Consider the following 18,324-nt stretch of genomic DNA (forward strand, 5'->3'; position numbering starts at 1 on the left):
ATTTTGAGTTTTTCAAAAATAAAGGTTAATAGCCTGAAAGGAACAGAGTCAGTTAAGGCTGGATGTGTCAGAATAGTAACTTCCGCTTCTAAGGAGCCTGAACAGGTTTTATTTCTTGAACTTTGGATTTAGGTATTTCTGTACTGGGTTTGGTCCTTTCTTATGTTTTCCAACAAATTGCATAATATGGATAGTGCTTAGAAGAGATGGACTTGGGTATGCTTGTCTTATTAATACTATTGTCCCTGTGTTTTTGCTTCTACTGTGTTAGCCAAGCAGTAGCCAATTCCCTTATATCATCTTGTCAGTAACCACAGAATTAGTCTATGATTGCTCAACAGACACATTTTTCTTCACTTAACTACTCAAGGGAATAATCAGATGTATTCACTTTCCATTCTGAACTTCAACATCAAACCCCATTTTTCCTTTCTCATTCCCGGATTCTGTATCTGTCACTCATACTTGCATTCCCAGTCTTCCAACCACAACCAAAACTAGGTGTAATTTAATATTGTTTTCTGAAATTACACATGTAAAACACCCACAGCTCCGCACACACACACACACACATACTCAGGAACTCATATTATTAAAATGACTTTTTCCAGAATATGACATGTATGAGACCAACATTCATGCAAATGTTGAAAAACATCTGTATGTCATATTGGCAAACATGGGCATTGTGAACCAGCACCAATGAGCATGTTAGAAATTAAGTGACATGGTGATGTTATGCCCAAATAATGGGTCCGTGATTAAAGGAGTGAGACTGATACAAAGCGAAGGTCAAGCAAAACTTTATCATGCGCCAAACATCAAGAATCAAACAGGCTGGCCAGGGCCGCACCTCTTACAGAGAGAGGGCGACCCTTCTCTGTTTCACAGACTAGCTTTTAAGGGCAAGACCATGCGGTTGGGCCTGGCCACACACAGGTGGCCAATGAGACTGTAACACACACAGGAAACTCCACAGTGATGCTAGGTGACCAATTGAATTACAGTTTACCCTAGTAGACATTAGAACCTGCCTATTACACCTTGTATTAGGATTGGCGCCAAAAAGGTTCCCAAAGGGCGGGGGCCCATACTCCTTGGTAGCTAGGGAGACAGTATGTATCCCCCTACTGATCGGATGCCTCCACCTGGTCGGACCCGTCCTTGTATCTGTGTTTTTGTTACTTGAGGCTGGCTTCCAGGACTTGTTTTTAAGTAGGTCCCCTGGGGGAAGGGGAGCAGGGACAGTTTAAGGGTTAAACAATAATAGATCCTTACAGTGAAACATAATTTTAGTTTCCTAAATGGTGCACAGTTCTTTCTCTGAAAAGGCATATGGCTCTGCAACCAGCCTTATACTTCCAAAAGTTTGTTCCCAATGTATATGGCAATTTCTAGGTACCACTCACGAGGATTTCCTTGCACTAGATTTTGTGGTAGATATCTTTGCGTACTTACGAAGTAAGCACTTTTTTTGAAATCCCTTTGGCTTTATCTCTCTTCAGATGGGCTCACAAATAGTCGGGTTTCCGTAGTTCACCTAGCTTTTAACGCCTGTTTGGCTCAGAGTAACAACTTTCACAGATTTCTACATTGAATCAAAGGTTCTTTAGAATTTATTTTAAAAGAACATGAGAGACTATGGACTCTGAAAAACAATCTGAGGGTTTTGAAGGGGTCGGGGGTGGGAAGGTGGGGGAACCAGGTGGTGGGTGTTAGAGAGGGCAAGGATTGCATGGAGCACTGGGTGTGGTGCAAGAACAATGAATACTGTTACGCTGAAAAGAAATGAAAAATTAAAAAAAAAAGTTCACATGGAACACATAGCAAGCATGATGAAATAGTGGATTTTAGTGCAACTCCTAACAAATTTCAAAGGATTGAAGTCCCCCAGTGTGTTCTCCTTCCACAGATGGATAAGAAGCTGGGGGGAAAAACAACAACCAGAAAGCACTTGGATAACCACCAACAATTTTGAAATTCAGATGTGCTAACAGGAAAACAAAACAAACGAAAAAGGAAAGAAGGAAAGAAAGAAAGAAAGAAAGGAAAAAGCCCATGCACCAAGAAGAAAACACAAAGGGTATTAAAGTGAGTTTTCATTATCCTAAGTCCTCCTACCAATCAAATTACTTGAGATGGAGGAATAAGTCCTCTTAGTTCTCTTAATTGCCAAACAGCCTCCTCTTATTTTGATGCAAAACGATAGGGACATGTCCCACTGTGACATAGGCATGTTTACACTTCAAGCACCCTGGTTCAAAGAAAGAGCTTCAACAGAAACCCACACCCAGAGAGGCAACCAACACCAACACCTTCCCCATCAAACTCCAGGCTGAGCCCCATGTCACAGGAAGGCTGTTATTGCTTCAGCTCTGGTCACCCCACCACCCTTTGGGCCCTGGATCCCGTGCTGCCAGTTGCTCATTGGCTGCTGCTAGGGGAGGCTGGGGAGCACAGCCTTCTCATTGGAGGACCCCATCATCCATGAACAATTGCTGTTCTGGAAGACTTTTGTGTCAAAAGAGAAAGATGATAGGCTACCAAGGCACAGAATGAGATACATTTGAATCAAGTAGAGTGGGCCTATCAGAAGGTCGGGAGCTTGAGTAGGGCATCAGTCTAGATAGTTTGGGTTTTCTGCACAGCGTTTGGGTCCACCTTTATGTATTATTTGAATTCGGGTGATGGGATATGTTAAAGGAGTGTGAATGGGTTAAGTGTGATTGCTATAGCTGCTATTGCACTTTAATTATTGCTATACCACACATTTTGAAAAAAAAATCTCTGGATGATACTACTGTACACAGGTGGGAGAATGAGAATACGTGAGGTAAATAAAACTATTATGGAAGTAGTTTTGACCACAAAGATCCCTGAAGAGACTGACCTAGGCGAATACCTAATAGAAATGACCACTTAGAAAAGTGATAAAATGCAGTATGGTTAAGAAAAATCATAACAAACTGCACTAAAGACATATATGAAGTTGAGCTGATGATGTTTTATTTTTTTGTTAACCTTTCTATCACAATAAGAATTTTAAAAAATTGGCCGAATGGCACAGATCCAAACACTAGAGTGGATCGCACTTTGGAGAGCTATAGGTCTTTTATCACTAAGTGAGGGAGCTTGCAAAAGAGCCCTTGGCTTGCGGTGTGGTCAGGCACTCCTGGGGCAGCTTATTGGCGTCTGGTGTACCTGACAGCAGCGTCGGTGGCCTCAGACACGGCAAACTTGCCATCCTCCCTGGGTGGCAGCAGCAGGTGCTCGGCTATCTGGATCTCTCCGGAGGTGATGGTGGAATGCTTCCTGTGGTGGTATCAGGTGTTCCCCTTGGACCCAACGCCTTGTCCAACAGATGCATAATCCTGTCTTTAGTTCTATCCTGTTAACTTTTTTCTTCCAGTTGCCATAATCACTATAATTATATTATGCCATCAATGTATCATTTACCTCTATTTGCCAGTTCATTCTATTATCATTCCTTCTTACATCCCACATCATTTTCTATCTTCCTAAATTGCATTTGTTACCATTTCCTTTCATATGGTGTCAGTTGTTATAAATACTCTGAGTTGCCATTTTTCTTAAATGGCTTTCCTTCTGACTTAAAGTCTTAAGGTATCCAGAAGTGAGATGGGGTAAGGTCCATATGGAGGGCATTAGATAGGTATTTAATCTTCTGAAATCCTGAAAGCTGTCAATTAGGTACCTACTTCTTGCATGAAATTCCTACAGAGGCAACGGTGAACAACGTTAACTCACGGCAGATATAGCTAGACAGGGTCCGTATCGCTTTGGGTGGCTTTGATGCTTACCAGGGTGTATTGTCACACAGCCCTGGGAGTTTTGGTTAAGGAAAAATCATGTGCATGGTTACTGTGCTGATTGAAATAATTGGACGGGCATAGTGAATATTCTTTCCCTTTTAGGAACTCCGTGTTCTTTCCCACATGGGGCAATCTCAGACTTTGGAGAAAAACAGGGCTTTGGGGATCTCAGCTTCCCCATTCCTTGACAGCATTGCCGATTAGATGGTGGTTCACGGGCAAAACCAGTCTGGGAGACCTCTCCATTCCACTATGGGGGCTCGAGCCATAGTGTCAAGCAAGCAAACAAGTAGAGCTTCATTGAAAAGGCAACCCACCGAAGGGGAGAAAATATTAGCAAATCATGTATCTGATAAAGGGTTACTACCCAAAATAGATAATGAATTCCCAAAACTCAAAAGCGGAAAAAAAGAGAAATCAAACAACTTGACTGAAGACCGGGCAAAAGATCTGAATAGACGTTTTCCTGCAGAAGACCTACAGATGCCCAACAGGTACATGAAAAGCTCTTCCGGATCACTAAGCAGGGAAAGTCAAATAAACATCACAAGGAGGTAAGACTTCACACCTGGCTATAATGAATGGCTGTAATCAAAAAGACAAGGGATAATAAATGTTTGCGAGGATGGAGAGAAAAAGGAAGTCTCATGCGCTGTTGCTAATGTAATGTATGAAACGTAAATTGGTACAACCACTTTGGAAAACAGCATGGATGGTTCCTCAAAAAATTGGAAGTACCCCATGACGCAACAATTCCACTTTGGGGTATTTATCTGCAGAAAGCGGGTACGATGAATGGGCACTACCATGTTCTTTGCAGCATTATTTACTATAGCCAAGAAATGGAAACATCCTAAGTATCCATTTCTGTCAGCAGGATATGGCCTGGTTTTACATGCTTTGAAGCCAGACCAACCTGGGTGCAAATCCCAGCTTTATTATTTACCAGTTGTGTGCCATCAGGGAAGTTCCCTGAGCCTGTGTTTCCTCATCTGTAAAAAGGGAATGATAGCAGTACCCACCTCATAGGGTTGTTGTGAGCATTAAGTGAGATGATGGAAGTAAAATGCTTAGCACAAGAGACACAATGAGCATAATGAGCACTCAGTAAATTTGGGGCTGCATCACTTCTTCCCACATGGCCCAGGACGTCAGCCCATTCGCCCAGCCCTGGCCTTCCTCTCCACAGTCTGCTTGATTTTCTTCAACCACAGACCTGTGAAGTGGTTATAGCAAGGGCTCTGTTGGCTGCTACGCACCCTCACACACTCCTTTCTTCAGTGAGGTTTTAGCCTTGGCAGAAAAGCTGTACGTGGCTTGCTTTTACACTCCTCGCCACACATGTTTTACTGAGAACTGTGGTGGGTTGAGATCTCTCACATGTCTTTCAAGCACCGTCCAAGGCTATCCTGCCAACTCCGGCAGGCCCATAAGCTGTTGCAACCTCACGCTCTTCAGCACATGTTTTAGTGGAGAGCCCACTCTGCTACTCTTCTCCTTTCTAAGGCAGCAGTGTGTTGCAGCAAAACTAAAACATTCTGAAAGAGTTAATCAGTGTTTTCGTCAGCACTGCTGCGTATGACGAATGATTTCCTGGCACTGCCCCTCCACCTCCACCCACCAAACATCACTGGAACCTAAGTGCTGCTCTGACCACTGGGTTGTGAGCAGTCCGGGAACTCCACTCAATGTGCGTCTCTCTGAGTCCAGAAAGGAAACCAACATCCCCTGTGGTTTTGTAGGAAAGAGGGTTTGAACAGAACTTTGGAGGTGAAGGGTGGGCTGTGGGTTAAAATAATGTAATACCTCCCCAAATGTGCCTCTGCCAGCACACAAGCTGGGTTTAAGTGGTTCACATTTTTTTTTTTACACTTACGCAGTTTAGTTAGTATGAATTTAAAATATACAAATACCATGTCACCTGTGACGTCGCAGATTTATGGCTTAGGAAAATGTTTTTAAAATCTTGAAAATAAGTTCCTTAAAACAGCTGTATTCAATAAACAATTGGGTAGGTCATATGCACATATAGCAAAAAAGCACAGAACTGTTAGAGGAAGGACTTTACAAGCCATCAAAGTCGGTATAAGTTTAAGAGTCAGACAAACCTCATTCAAACCTGATCTACCGCTTACTCTCTGTGGGACTTTAGGAAAGAAACCTAATCCCTCTGAGCCTTAGGAGGAAATGGAGGAGAATAAGAGTACCAGCTTCACCGGATTGTTGTCAAGCTTAAGGGAGGAGCTTTACAGTGTAGTGGTGTGAGGGCCCAAAACCTAGAGCCAGGTGGTCTAGTTTCCAATCCCAGCTCTACTGCTTACTAGCTCATTGACACTGAGCAACTTACTTCATCTTTCTGTGCCTTAGTCTCCCCCATCTGGAACATGGGACTGTTAGGAGGGTTAACTGAGTTACACGTTTGAAGTGCTTAGAAATAGTTCTAGTATATACTTAGCATTATGTGCTTCTTAGACTAAAAATACATGTATATAAACTCATGAGGACACCCAGTAAGTCCTCATGAAATGTTACCCATCAGTGGCGTGCTGTATTCCCAATGCCTGGAACAAACAACTCTACAGTCAAGAGTTTGATTAAGAAGCAGCATTGAATTGCCCGGGACCCATGGAGAATTGACAGAGCCGAGCACCTCTCTCTTGTGAAAATAAAAAACACAGGCCCCATGGAGGCTGGGCCTTCTTAAAGGCCTGCCAGGAGGGGGTTGGAGAGAGGTCACGCTAGCTTCCTTTATCCTGTTAAAATAGGTGTGGGTCAGTGCAATTAAGAGAAAAGGACATTAAGTTTCAGAGAAATTAAGCAAGCAGCCTGATGTCACGCAGCCTATAAAGGACAGAGCTCCGTAGAATGCTTTCTTGCTGGAGAGCTTACATCCCAAGTGGAGGAATAGAGAACTGGTCCACTGGGGTGATGAAGGGGGTATGTTATGGAAATTCTTGCGGTGGAGGTATGGTGATGATGATGGTACTATAACAGCCATAGCATTAACTGAGATTCAGCCACTATTACTGAGTACCTCTAGACATTGTCATATCTCTCCCAATCCTAAAAACAAAACACACACAACCACACACACACACACACGCACACACACACACACAACTACTGTGATCCATAACACTCTCTTCCTACTCACAGACCAGTATCCCCTTTCCTTGAAAGAGTACCCTATTTCTATCTCCATTCCTCATCTACCACTCACTCTACCCACCGCAGTCTGGCTTTTCTTTCCCAACCCATCACTGCCTCTTCTGGGACTCTAGAACCTCTGCTCTCATCCATCTTCACATATTTATTCAGCAAATACTGAGTCCCTACCGGTGCCACACATGGTTCTCACTCCTGATATACGACAGCAAATGAGACAAGGTCTCTCTTCTCAGGAAGTTCCCATTCCTGGCGTGATTCAAAGATAATAAGTAAGGAAAAAAGGGAACAGGTTGTAAACAATATAATTCCATGGAGAATGAAATAAGTAAATATAATATGTATGTATATTACATTAATATGTAGATAATGATTACAATTTTTCTATTACAATAATATGTTTATTATATATGTATACTTATACATATATATATATTTATATACATGATGAGGGAGAGAGCAATATTTTAGATTAGGTGGTCAGGAACACCTCAATGCAGAAGTAACAAGCAAGGGAAAATAAAACCCCCAAATGACTGTATTAACCAGTTCTAATAAGAATTGAGCATGAAGGGCCACCTGGGTGGCTCAGTGGGTAAAAGCCTCTGCCTTTGGCTCAGGTCATGATCCCAGAGTCCTGGGATCGAGCCCCACATCGGTCTCTCTGCTCCACAGAAAGCCTGCTTCTACCCCCGTTCCCCAGCCTGCCTCTCTGCCTACTTGTGTTCTCTGTCTGTCAAATAAATAACTAACTAACTAAATAAATAAATAAATAAATACGTAAAGCTCAAAATAAAAAAAAGAATTGAACATGAAGACTGGTTAAGCAGTTTGTAAAGTAATTTTTGTGTGAATTTTAAAATATGACAAGAATGTAACATGCGAAAAAAATCCAAAAGCAAACAACTTTTTTTTTTTTTTAAATTTATTTATTTATTTATTTGACAGAGAGAAATCACAAGTAGATGGAGAGGCAGGCAGAGAGAGAGAGAGGGAAGCGGGCTCCCCGCTGAGCAGAGAGCCCGATGCGGGACCCATTCCCAGGACCCTGAGATCAGGGCCTGAGCCGAAGGCAGCGGCTTAACCCACTGAGCCACCCAGGCGCCCCGCAAACAACTTTTGATATCAAGTGGAGCCTAATTCCAATACAGGACATTTGTGCATAAATGAAAATTCTAGAGCATGCATGTAATGAGAGGGAGAAGGGAAGGAACATCCTTGTAGGCTGACCTTGATTTAACATCAGTAGACTGCCAATAAAAAGGGGTACTTGAGTCGAGCATACTCTTATTCATAAACTCGAGGGATTTTGGAAAAGCAAAAATTGGATCTGCTGACTGAGTGCTCTCCAACGCACTTTAGTCCATGATGGAGAATATCACTAACAGCGGGGCACATGATGGTCATACCCTCAGAATAGATACTGTTATCAGGGTGGAACCTATTTGAGAACCTTCTAAAGGTAGGTAGAGCAGAAAGCTCCAGGCAGCACACACATTGACATTTTTAATCTTAGTCAGGGCATCTTGGAGCCCTTCTTGTGAGAAGATGCAAAATCACTCAATCAGGGACTGTGACAACAACTCCTTTTTACGAGAGAGGAATGAGTTGGAGAATGAAGTAGGGTGATTAGCGCAAGGCTTGCATTTCCACGAGGTTAAGAAATAGATGTGAATGCTGATGAAACTAGGAGTCATGAAAGAGCTCAGATGAATTTGCAGCTTTCAGATCACTTCTGATTGGGGAAGGTAGGCCTAAACGACATCAGCAAACAAACCACACGATACATATCTTCAGGCTACAGACTTTTTTGAAGTGCCTCCAGTGAAGGGGTTCCCTTCCACAAATTTAAGGGAATTTTAATATTGAAAAACAAATCTATAATTTACTTAAATAAACCAAGAGAAAATAGTGTTCTCACTGGCTGCTGAAGCTACTTGGAAAGGGCATCTTTGATATCTAATAAGTTACCTGAAATGGCTTACAAAACCAAAACTGTTATTCTGAGCACATGGATCTCAAACAAAATCTTAATACCATCTTTGCTGATGAAATGCTACTATCATTCATATTAGAGCCAGAACGTGACCAGAAAGCTTCTTATCAACATTACAGTCGAAAAGTGTTTGCGAATATGTGGAAATTAAATTATAAAAAGATTTAAACACTACAAAAAGAGCCTATATAGGTTTAGTTGATCTGATTGCACTGCAAAAGAGTAAATATCGAGATCAGCTTTGTCTTGGAAAACATTACACCCTTAAAAATAAACAGGAACCCGCCTCCAAAAAAAATAAATAAATAAAATAAACAGGAACCTTTGCAGCCTCTAAGCAAATCCAAACGGAAGTCAAGCATGGCTTTTTTTTTTTTTCTTAAACTCACAGACACATTTGTAGTGTCTATTCCAGACATACAGTTGATACCAAGACTTTGATTGAGTGAATGAATGAGCCATATTTTCAATCTCTAAGTAGTAAGAATGGTGGGGGTGGGGAGGACGAGACTAAGAAGATGACTAATTTAAATGAGAGGTGGTAAGAAGTAACCTAATACAGTTTCCTTAAGCACCAGGAAAATTATTTCAATTGTATGGCTTTTCTCCTCATTTTCTTACGGGCCTTGGTGGAGAGTGCGGATCTCCTGCTTTCAAGCACTGATCTTGCACTTACAAGGTTTGTGACTCCATGCCCTCTGGACCTGAGTTTCTTCTGTGATGAACTAGGTATAATAGCATTGTTGTAAACTACGGATAAAATAGGACCTGTAAAATTCCTCTGTAAACGAAAAACTAGTGTATAGGGCTAGGGTGATAGAATCACAGATATGACAGTACTGCTTTCTCTGCTATTGAAATAAAAGACCTGATAAACAAAATAAAACAAAACAAAAGAAAATAAACAAAAACTAAACAAAGGGGAACTGCCAAAGCTCTTATGTCAGTAATATCTGGCAATATTCACTGCACAAAACATTAAGACAGAAGTTTTCATAAATTTATTGCAGAATGCATTTAAAAACTGGAATAAGAACCCATGATATCATGTTAACAGCATAAATTTCAAATGCACATGAAAAATATTTTTCTCTATAAAGGCATCGAGGAGATTGACCATGCCTCAGATATTTAAAAATCTCTTTAATAACCCACCTAAGAGAGGTCAGATGGATTCTTATATCAGCTTCTGCACTTTATCTGTTGCCATATCACCCATAAGGAACCTCTGGAAAATTCCCCACATGCTCCTGAGAGAATGAGAAAGAAAGGGTAACATCACTGAAACAAAAATAACCCCCCCCCCCCCCCCCCCCCCCCCCCGCACACTGAGGCAGCCCTGCAGAAATAACTAACAGAAATGAGTGTTTGGGAAACCCAAGAAATGCCGCATATTTAAGGAGAGCCCACAGCTGTCCAAGGAATAAAGTGCACTCCAATACAGATTAAAGTAGTGCTGATCCTGTTTTGGTCAAAGTAAAAATGCTGTAAATATCCACAGAATGCCGCATCAAGAACAAAAACTATAGAGTTTGTCCCACTTTTTAAAGCTACAGGTCTGTCCCGCCAAGTAAGGTGGCTCTGAAAAGAGCCTTTGATTTGCGAGGTGGTCAGGCGGTCCGGAGGCAGCTCACTGGCAGAAGGTGTACCTGAGGATGGCTTTGGTGGCCTCGGACGCGGCGTGCTTGCCAATCTCCCCGGGCAGCAGCAGGCGCACGGCTGTCTGGATCTCCCCGGAGGTGATGGTGGAGCGCTGGGTGGAGCGGGCCAGGCGAGAGGCCTCGTCGGCGATGCGCTCGAAGATGTCCTTGACGAACGAATCCAAGACGCTCACGGCCTTCTTCGAGAGGCTCAGGCCCTCGTGAACCTGCTTCAGAACCCTGGGGAAGTAGGTGGCGAAACTGTTGTGGGAGCAGCAGTGGCGGCGGCGGCGGCGGCGGCGGCATTGGCCCCTTGGCGAATTCTGCTTCGGGCCCTTCGGGTCAGCTTCTGTGGGCTCCTCCCCTGTGCCCAGGCTTTCCTCCCGCGAATTCTCACAGCCAGGCTCCGCCATGTGGGGCTCGCCTTTCCCACGCTCCAGAAGGAAGGACAATGGTGGCTGCGGGGGAAGGAGGGGGGGTGCGCTGGCCCGTTTATAGTCGCTGCGCTTCCTGACGTCACGGGCAACCTCCATACCTGATTGGACCAAATGCAAGGCAGGAAAGCGGGGCTCTATGCCAGGCCGTGTCACCTGTGATTGCATACCCTTGAACGTGACATCACATCGGACAGTCAGAGAGGGAAATCCAGTGCCCTCTAAACTCCTTGGGACCTCGGTCAGAAAATCTTTCAAACATTCCACTTCGGTGTGCATTTTGTCTGCTGGTTTTCAACCTCAAGACAGTAACAGATCTTAGAAGACTCATGTTTTTATTGGAATACTTTATATTCCACGTCATTACCTTATTTCCGATAAGCAGTAAGTGGCATTGGATCAGGATGTGCTAGAAACCAGGATGCTCTGGAGACCCAGAGTCAACGTGTCCACCTGTACTCTGGACAACGTTCCCTGGGTACTTGAAAACAATGTGTATTCTGCTGCTTTCGGATGGAATATTCTGAACATATCTGCTAAACCCATCTGGTCCAGTGGGTCATTCAAAGCCATTGGCTCCTTGTTGATTTTCTGTTTAGACCACCTGTCCATTGATGTAACTCAGGCCTTAAGGTCCCCTACTACTATTGTGCTATTATCGATTAGTTCCTTTGTGCTTGTTATTCACTGTTTTTATGTATTTGGGTGCTCCCACGTTGGGTGCATAAATATTTATAATTCTTATAGCTTCTTCTTGGAGTATCCTCTTTATTACTATATAGTGTCCTTCTTCGTCTCTTGTTAGAGTCCTTTTTTTAAAAATTGTGTCATGTTAGTCACCATACAGCACACCATTGGATTTTGATGTAGCGTTCCTGATTCATTATTGCAATGTAACACCCAGTGCTCGTCACAACACGTGGCCTGCTTAATACCCATCACTGGGTACCCCCATCCCCATACCCTCCTCCCCTCCAAAACCCTCAGACTGTTTCCCGGAGTCTACAGTCTCTCATGGTTCGTGGCCCCCTCTGAATCCCCCCACCTTCAGTTTTCCCTTCCTTCCTCTAATGTCCTCCGTGCTATTCCTTATGTTCCACATATGACTGAAACCGTTAAGGTCCAGTTTGTCCGATACAACTATCGCTACTCTGGCTTTAGTTTGACCTCCACGCGCATGATAGGTGTTGCTCCATCCTCTCACTTTCTTTCCAACCGTTGGTGTCTTTAGGCCTAAAACGAGTCTCTTGTAGGCAGCATATAGATGGGTCTTTTTTTTTTTTTTGATCCATTCTGTCACCCTATGTCTTTTGATTGGAGCATTCAGTCCATTCACATTCAAAGTAATTATCGATAGATAATGTATTTATCACCATTTTATTAACTGTTCCGTGGTTGCTTCTGAAGATTTTCTCCGATCTTTTCTTGTCTTTCTCTCCTTCATGTTTTGCTGATTTTCTTTAATGACATATTTGGGTCCCGTTCTCCTTATTCTTTGCCTATTTATTAGTGGTTTTTGATTTGTGGGTGCCATTAAGTCTGTGTATAACCTCTTCTGCACAAAGCAGTGTATATTAAGTTGATGGTCACTTAAGATTGAACCCATTCTTGGCTCCTCTGCTCCTCATGTTTTGGTACATGTTGTTACATTTTAGTGTTTATTTATTTTTATTTTCATTTTTCGTAGTGAGGGAGAGAGTGGGGAGGGGAAGAGGGAGGAGGAGCGAGAGAGTCTGAAGTGGGTTCCACGCTGGCCATGGAGCCCAATGTGGGGCTGCATCCCAAAATGCCAAATCATGACCTGAGCCGAAATCAAGAGTCAGACACTCAACCGACTGAGCCACCCAGGCGCCCCCATGTTGTTACATTTTAAATCCTTGCATTTTGTGAATTCCTTGACTGGCTTTTTACCAGAATAGTCAATTTTTAGTGCTTTTGTGGGTTTTTTTTTTCCCTACCTTGATACTGTCACTTTGGGTCTCTCGACTTTCCACACAGAGTCCCCTTTACTACTTCCTGCAGGGCCGGTTTAGTGGTCACAAACTCCTTTAGTTTTCGTTGGTCTGGAAACTCTCTATCTCTCCTTCAATTCTGAATGGCAGCCTTGCTGGAGAGAGTCTTCCTGGCAGCAGATTCTTGCCTTTCAGCTCTCTGCATGTATCATACCACTGACCTCTGGCTTGCAAAGTTTCTCTTGGAAAGTCTCCCGCTAGCCTTACGGGCTTTGGCATTCCCTTGTAAATTACTGTCTTCTTTTGTCTTTCTGCTTTTCAAATTTTCCTTTTCGCCCTATTTCGCTGATTTAATTCGAGTATTGTGGACTGTTGATTTTTGTGGCAGTTCTCTGTGCCACCTGGATCTGGATGTTTGTTTCCGTCCCCAGTTTAGGGAAGTTTTCAGCTATTATTTCTCCAAATAAGCTTTCTGCCTCCTTTTCTCTCTTCTTCTTCTTCTTCTGGGACTCCTAAAATGTGAATGTTATTACATCTGATGGACTCACTGGGTTCCCTAAGTCTATTCTCGTTTTGGGTAATCCTTTTTTTTTTTTAATCTCTATTGTTCGGCTTGATTCCTTTCCATTACTCTGTCTTCTAGATCACCAATTCATTCCTCTGCTTCTTCCATCCTGCTGTTCATTCCGTGAAACGTGTTTCTCATTTTGTTTACGGAGTCCTTTATCTCCGTTATGTTACCCCTTATCTCTGTGTTAAGGGTCTCACTCGTGTCTTCCACTCTTTTCTTAAGTTCAGTGAGTATCGTCACCGATCATTGCTTTAAATTCTCTTGCAGAGATGTTACTTGCATCTCTTTTGCTTAGATCTCTGGCCGTGGCCTGGTCCCGTTCTTTTGTGTGGGATAAAGTTCTCTGTCTCCTCATTTTGTCTGCTTCTCTGTGTCTGTTCCTGCATGTTACGGAAGCCAGCTACGTCTTCTGCTCTTGAAAGTCGTGACTTTGTGAAGAGGTCGTCCCAGAGTGCCCTGCAGTGCTGTGTCCCCTGTTGGTCAGGACTTGTCGCTTCAGGAGAGTATCCTATGTGTGTCGCTTGTGCCCTGCTCTTGTGTCTGAGTCGGTTTCCTTTCAAGGCAGTCATGTGCACTGACTCTCTGCCTGTTGTGGGCTGTGCTTGTTCTCTGTGGTGTTACCGGGACCCAGGGAGGCCAGCTCTGGGGACGGGGTGGGAGGGGCGCGCCCACCAGGGAACTTGGGAGCAAAATTTGCGTGGGGCCACTGGTCCTCTGCCGGATTCCCCCAAGTGCTGTGGTGGCTGGGCCTGTGTGTGGGGTTGGCCAGGGGCATGAAGCTGGATGTGGCTAGAGGCAGTGGCTGGGTACAGCTGGGCCCCACCCACAACAGTGGCTGTGGGTGCACGGCTGGGAGAGGCACCGCTGCTGGGCACGGTTCAGTGGCTGGGCAGGGAGGCAGCTGCACACCCGGTGGCTGGGTGGGGCATGCACAGCTATAACTAATTGTGCCTTGAAACCCCCGCCCCCAGGGCTGAGGCCAACAGGCTTGGAGTGGACAAGTCCTCAGGAGAACTGGGGGGCATGGCACACTGCTAGCGGGTTAGGTAGCAAGAGCCTGTGCAGTGCACAGAAGGCCTTATGTTTATGCTGCGGGGCACGGGAGGAAAATGGCACCTGCAGCTCCTTCCTGCTCAGAGAAGTCCCCCACCACGCTCCAAAATCAGTATGAACAGTTCTGTCTCCCGTTTGCCCCGGGCATCGTGTAAACTGCCATTTTTATGTTGCTTCTCCACACGGGCTGCTCTCTCTTTAAGGGTGGCGACCCAGCTGTCACTCTCCCTCCTGGCTTGCTCAGCTTGCTGAGACAGCTGACTTTCAGAGCTCCAGGCTCCGACACCCACTGGTTATACAAACTCATGGTATTCAGACCCTCTAGTTCCCACAGCCGAACGGTATGGGTATTAGTCTCCTCCGTGTGAGTTCCCTGGTGCGAGCGCCCATTTCTCTGCCCTCCCCACTTGTTCCTGCAGGCAGCCTCTCTCCACATTTCTGACCTTCCGAAGCTTTCAGATGCAGCTTCCTCCCTATATTTAGCTGTGGGGTTCGTTCTTCCAGTCGTTGGGCTGCTCTCTGGTTTATTGACTTGTTGTGGGTGATAACTAATTGTAAACGTGGGACAGGGTGAGCTCAGTCTCCTCCTACTCTGCCATCTTCCCAAGCTCCTCTGGATTCCCATTCTTAAAACGACTTTTTAAGTAAGACGATATGTATGAGACCAATGTGCATGAATAACTTTGAAAAACCTCTGTAAGTCATGTGGACAGAAAGGGCATTTTGAACCGGCAGCAATTAGCATGACGGAAATTAAGAGACTTTGTGAAACAGAATGTAATTTTTCTAAATGGTCCATAGGCCTTTCTCTGAAAAAGCATATGGCTCTGAAAAGAGCCTGTGGCTTCAAAAATTTAGTTCCCCATGTAAATGGCAATTTCTAGGGACCACCCACAGGGATTTACTGGCCCTTCATTTTATGGTAGCTTTCCTTGAGTATTTATGCAGCAGGCCCTCCATCCCTTTTCATATCCCTTTGGATTTATCTCTCTTCTGATGGACTCAAGAAAAGGTTGGAGTGCTGTCCATTACCTAGCGTTTGTCTCACCCTTTGGCTCAGAGTGACACCTTTCACAGGCTTCTACATTCAAGTCACAGGTTATTTCGAATTTATTTTAAATGTCCACATGGGATACATAGCAGACTTGAGGAAATAGTGGGTTTTAGTGCAACTCATAACAAATTTCAAAGCACCGAACCCCCCCCCCAACACCCCCACCCCGCCAGTGTGTTCTCTCTTCACAGATGTATAGGAAGCTAGAACTCAGTTAAATGCAAAGCACTCGGATAGTCACCAACTACCTTGAAATTCAGCATGTACCTATAGGAAAAGGAAACAAGAAAGGAAGGAAGAAAGAAGAAGGCAGGCAGGAAGGGAGGAAGAAAAGGAAAGGAAAAAGAAAAAGAAAAAAGCAAACCCAAGCCTAGCCCACGTACCAAGAAGAAAAAACACAATGGGTATTAAAGGGCATTACCATTATCTTAAGTCCCCCTACCCATCCAATCACCTGACGTAGAGGAAGGAGTCCTCTTAGTGCTCTTAATCGCCAAACAGCCTCCTCTTATTTTGATGCAAAGCAATAGGGACATGTCCCACTGTGACATGGGCATGTTTGCCCTTCAACCACCCCAGTTCAAAGCAAGAGCTTCAGCAGAAGTCCACAGGCAGACAGACACCACCACCATCTTCCCCCTCAATCTCTAGGCGGTGCCCCGTGTCACAGGAAGGCTGTTATTGGTTCAGCTATGGTCACCCCACCACCCTTTGGGCCAATGGTCGTGGATCCTGTGCCACCAGATGCTTCTTGGCTGCTTCTAGCGGAGGCTGGTAGCACAGCGGCTCTCATTGGAGAACCCCGTCATCCATGCTTAATTGCAGTTCAGGAAGACTTTTGTGTCAAAAGGGAAAGATGACAGAAGCAGGTTAAATTCAAAAGAAGTAAAGTAGGCCTATCAGAAGGTCGGGAGCTTGAGTAGGGCATGAGTCTAGATTGAGTTTTCTGCACAGTGTTTGGGTCCTCTTTTATGTAAGTAACTGAATTAGGTTGAGGGGCTATGTTGAGCGAGTGTGAATGGGGTAAGTGTGAGTTCTGTATCTGCTACAGCCCTTCGCTTGTTGCTATATCAAAAAATCTCGAGAGGACACTACTCTAGGCAAGTAGGAGAAGGAGAAGACAAAAGGCAAGTAAAATTACTGTGGACCCAGCTGTGACAGTAAAGAGTCCTGAAGGGGCTGACCTGAAGGAACGGGCCGTTCAGGAAAGTGACGAAATGTGATAGGGTCAAGGAAAATCATAACAGACCGCACCACACACACATATATTAAAGTGGACTTGCTCACGGTTAAAAGGGCTTTAAGAATGGGCAGAATGGCCCAGGCCGAAACGCCAGAGTAGGTGGCACTCTGGAGAGTTACAGGTCTTTCTGGGCCAAGTGAGGTGGCTCTGAAAAGAGCCTTTGGTTTGCGAGGTGGTCAGGCGGTCCAGGGGCAGCTCATTCGCGTCTGTTGAACCTGATGACAGCCTTGGTGGCCTCGGACACGGCGTGCTTGCCAATCTCCCCGGGCAGCAGCAGGCGCACGGCTGTCTGGATCTCCCCCGAGGTGATGGTGGAGCGCTGGGTGGAGCGGGCCAGGCGAGACGCCTCGTCGACGATGCGCTCGAACATGTCCTTGACGAACGAATCCATGACGCTCACGGCCTGCTGCGAGAGGCTCAGGCCCTCGTGAACTTGCTTCAGAACCCTGGGGAAGTAGGTGGCAAAGCTGTCGGGGCAGCGGCCACCACGGCGGCCACGGCGGCGCCCGCGGCGCCTTGGCTGCTCCTGCTTTGGACTCTTCGGGTCCGCTGCCATGGGCTCCTCGGTGCCCAGGCTCTCCTCAGAAGAGGTCTCACAGCCAGGTTCAGCCATGTGGGGCTCGCCTTCCCGACAGCTCAAAAGGAAGGGCACTGGCAGCGGTTTGCGAGGCGCTGGTTCACTTATAGTCGCCGCGTTTCCTGACGTCACTCGCAAGCCCTATCTGATTGGACTAAATGAAATCCCAGGAAGCTGGTCACTGAGCCAAGTCTCCTCAGATCTGATCCAGGCCCTCGAGCTTGACATCGCGTCAATTTTGGGCTCTGCGCTGAGATTGGAGCCTGCTTGGGAATCTTTCCCTCTGTCTTTGCCACTCCCCCTTCCCTCTGTCTTTTTCTCTCTCACATTCTAAAAAGAAAAAAATGTTTCAAATTTGGAAATCTGAAGTAAACTAAACCTTTACTTCTGATACTTGACATCTTGACATCTCCTCAGTCCGTGTGGTAATCTGGCAGCCTCTAAATTTCTCATGATGGGCACCAGAAAAATGTTGAACATTCCGGGTGAAGGTATCGTTTACTCAGTGAGAGCCAAAAATTGTGCTGGATTTCATAACCCTGGATCGTAACCCCACCTCTGGAGGTAAACTACATCATCATCCAGAATGTCTGATTCCCACACAGACTGAGGAGAAGTCAAGCTCGAGGGCCTGGATCAGATCTGAGGAGACTTGGCTCAGTGACCAGCTTCCTGGGATTTCATTTAGTCCAATCAGATAGGGCTTGCGAGTGACGTCAGGAAACGCGGCGACTATAAGTGAACCAGCGCCTCGCAAACCGCTGCCAGTGCCCTTCCTTCTGAGCTGTCGGGAAGGCGAGCCCCAC

General features: G+C 45.1%; 1 protein-coding gene across 1 annotated transcript; it reads right to left on the minus strand.

The window, feature by feature from the left end:
* Nucleotides 1-10,624: 10,624 nt before the first annotated feature.
* LOC116583385 (histone H2B-like) lies at nucleotides 10,625-17,554 on the minus strand. Its single transcript, XM_032331481.1, has 3 exons — nucleotides 17,146-17,554; nucleotides 11,538-11,542; nucleotides 10,625-10,834 (listed from the first exon to the last, which is right to left on the minus strand). The coding sequence occupies exons 1-3, from the start codon at nucleotides 17,552-17,554 to the stop codon at nucleotides 10,625-10,627; spliced, it is 624 nt and encodes a 207-aa protein (XP_032187372.1).
* Between the last annotated feature and the right edge of the window lie 770 nt (nucleotides 17,555-18,324).

Source organism: Mustela erminea, chromosome X, assembly GCF_009829155.1.
Source record: "Mustela erminea isolate mMusErm1 chromosome X, mMusErm1.Pri, whole genome shotgun sequence".
Taxonomy (NCBI): domain Eukaryota; kingdom Metazoa; phylum Chordata; class Mammalia; order Carnivora; family Mustelidae; genus Mustela; species Mustela erminea.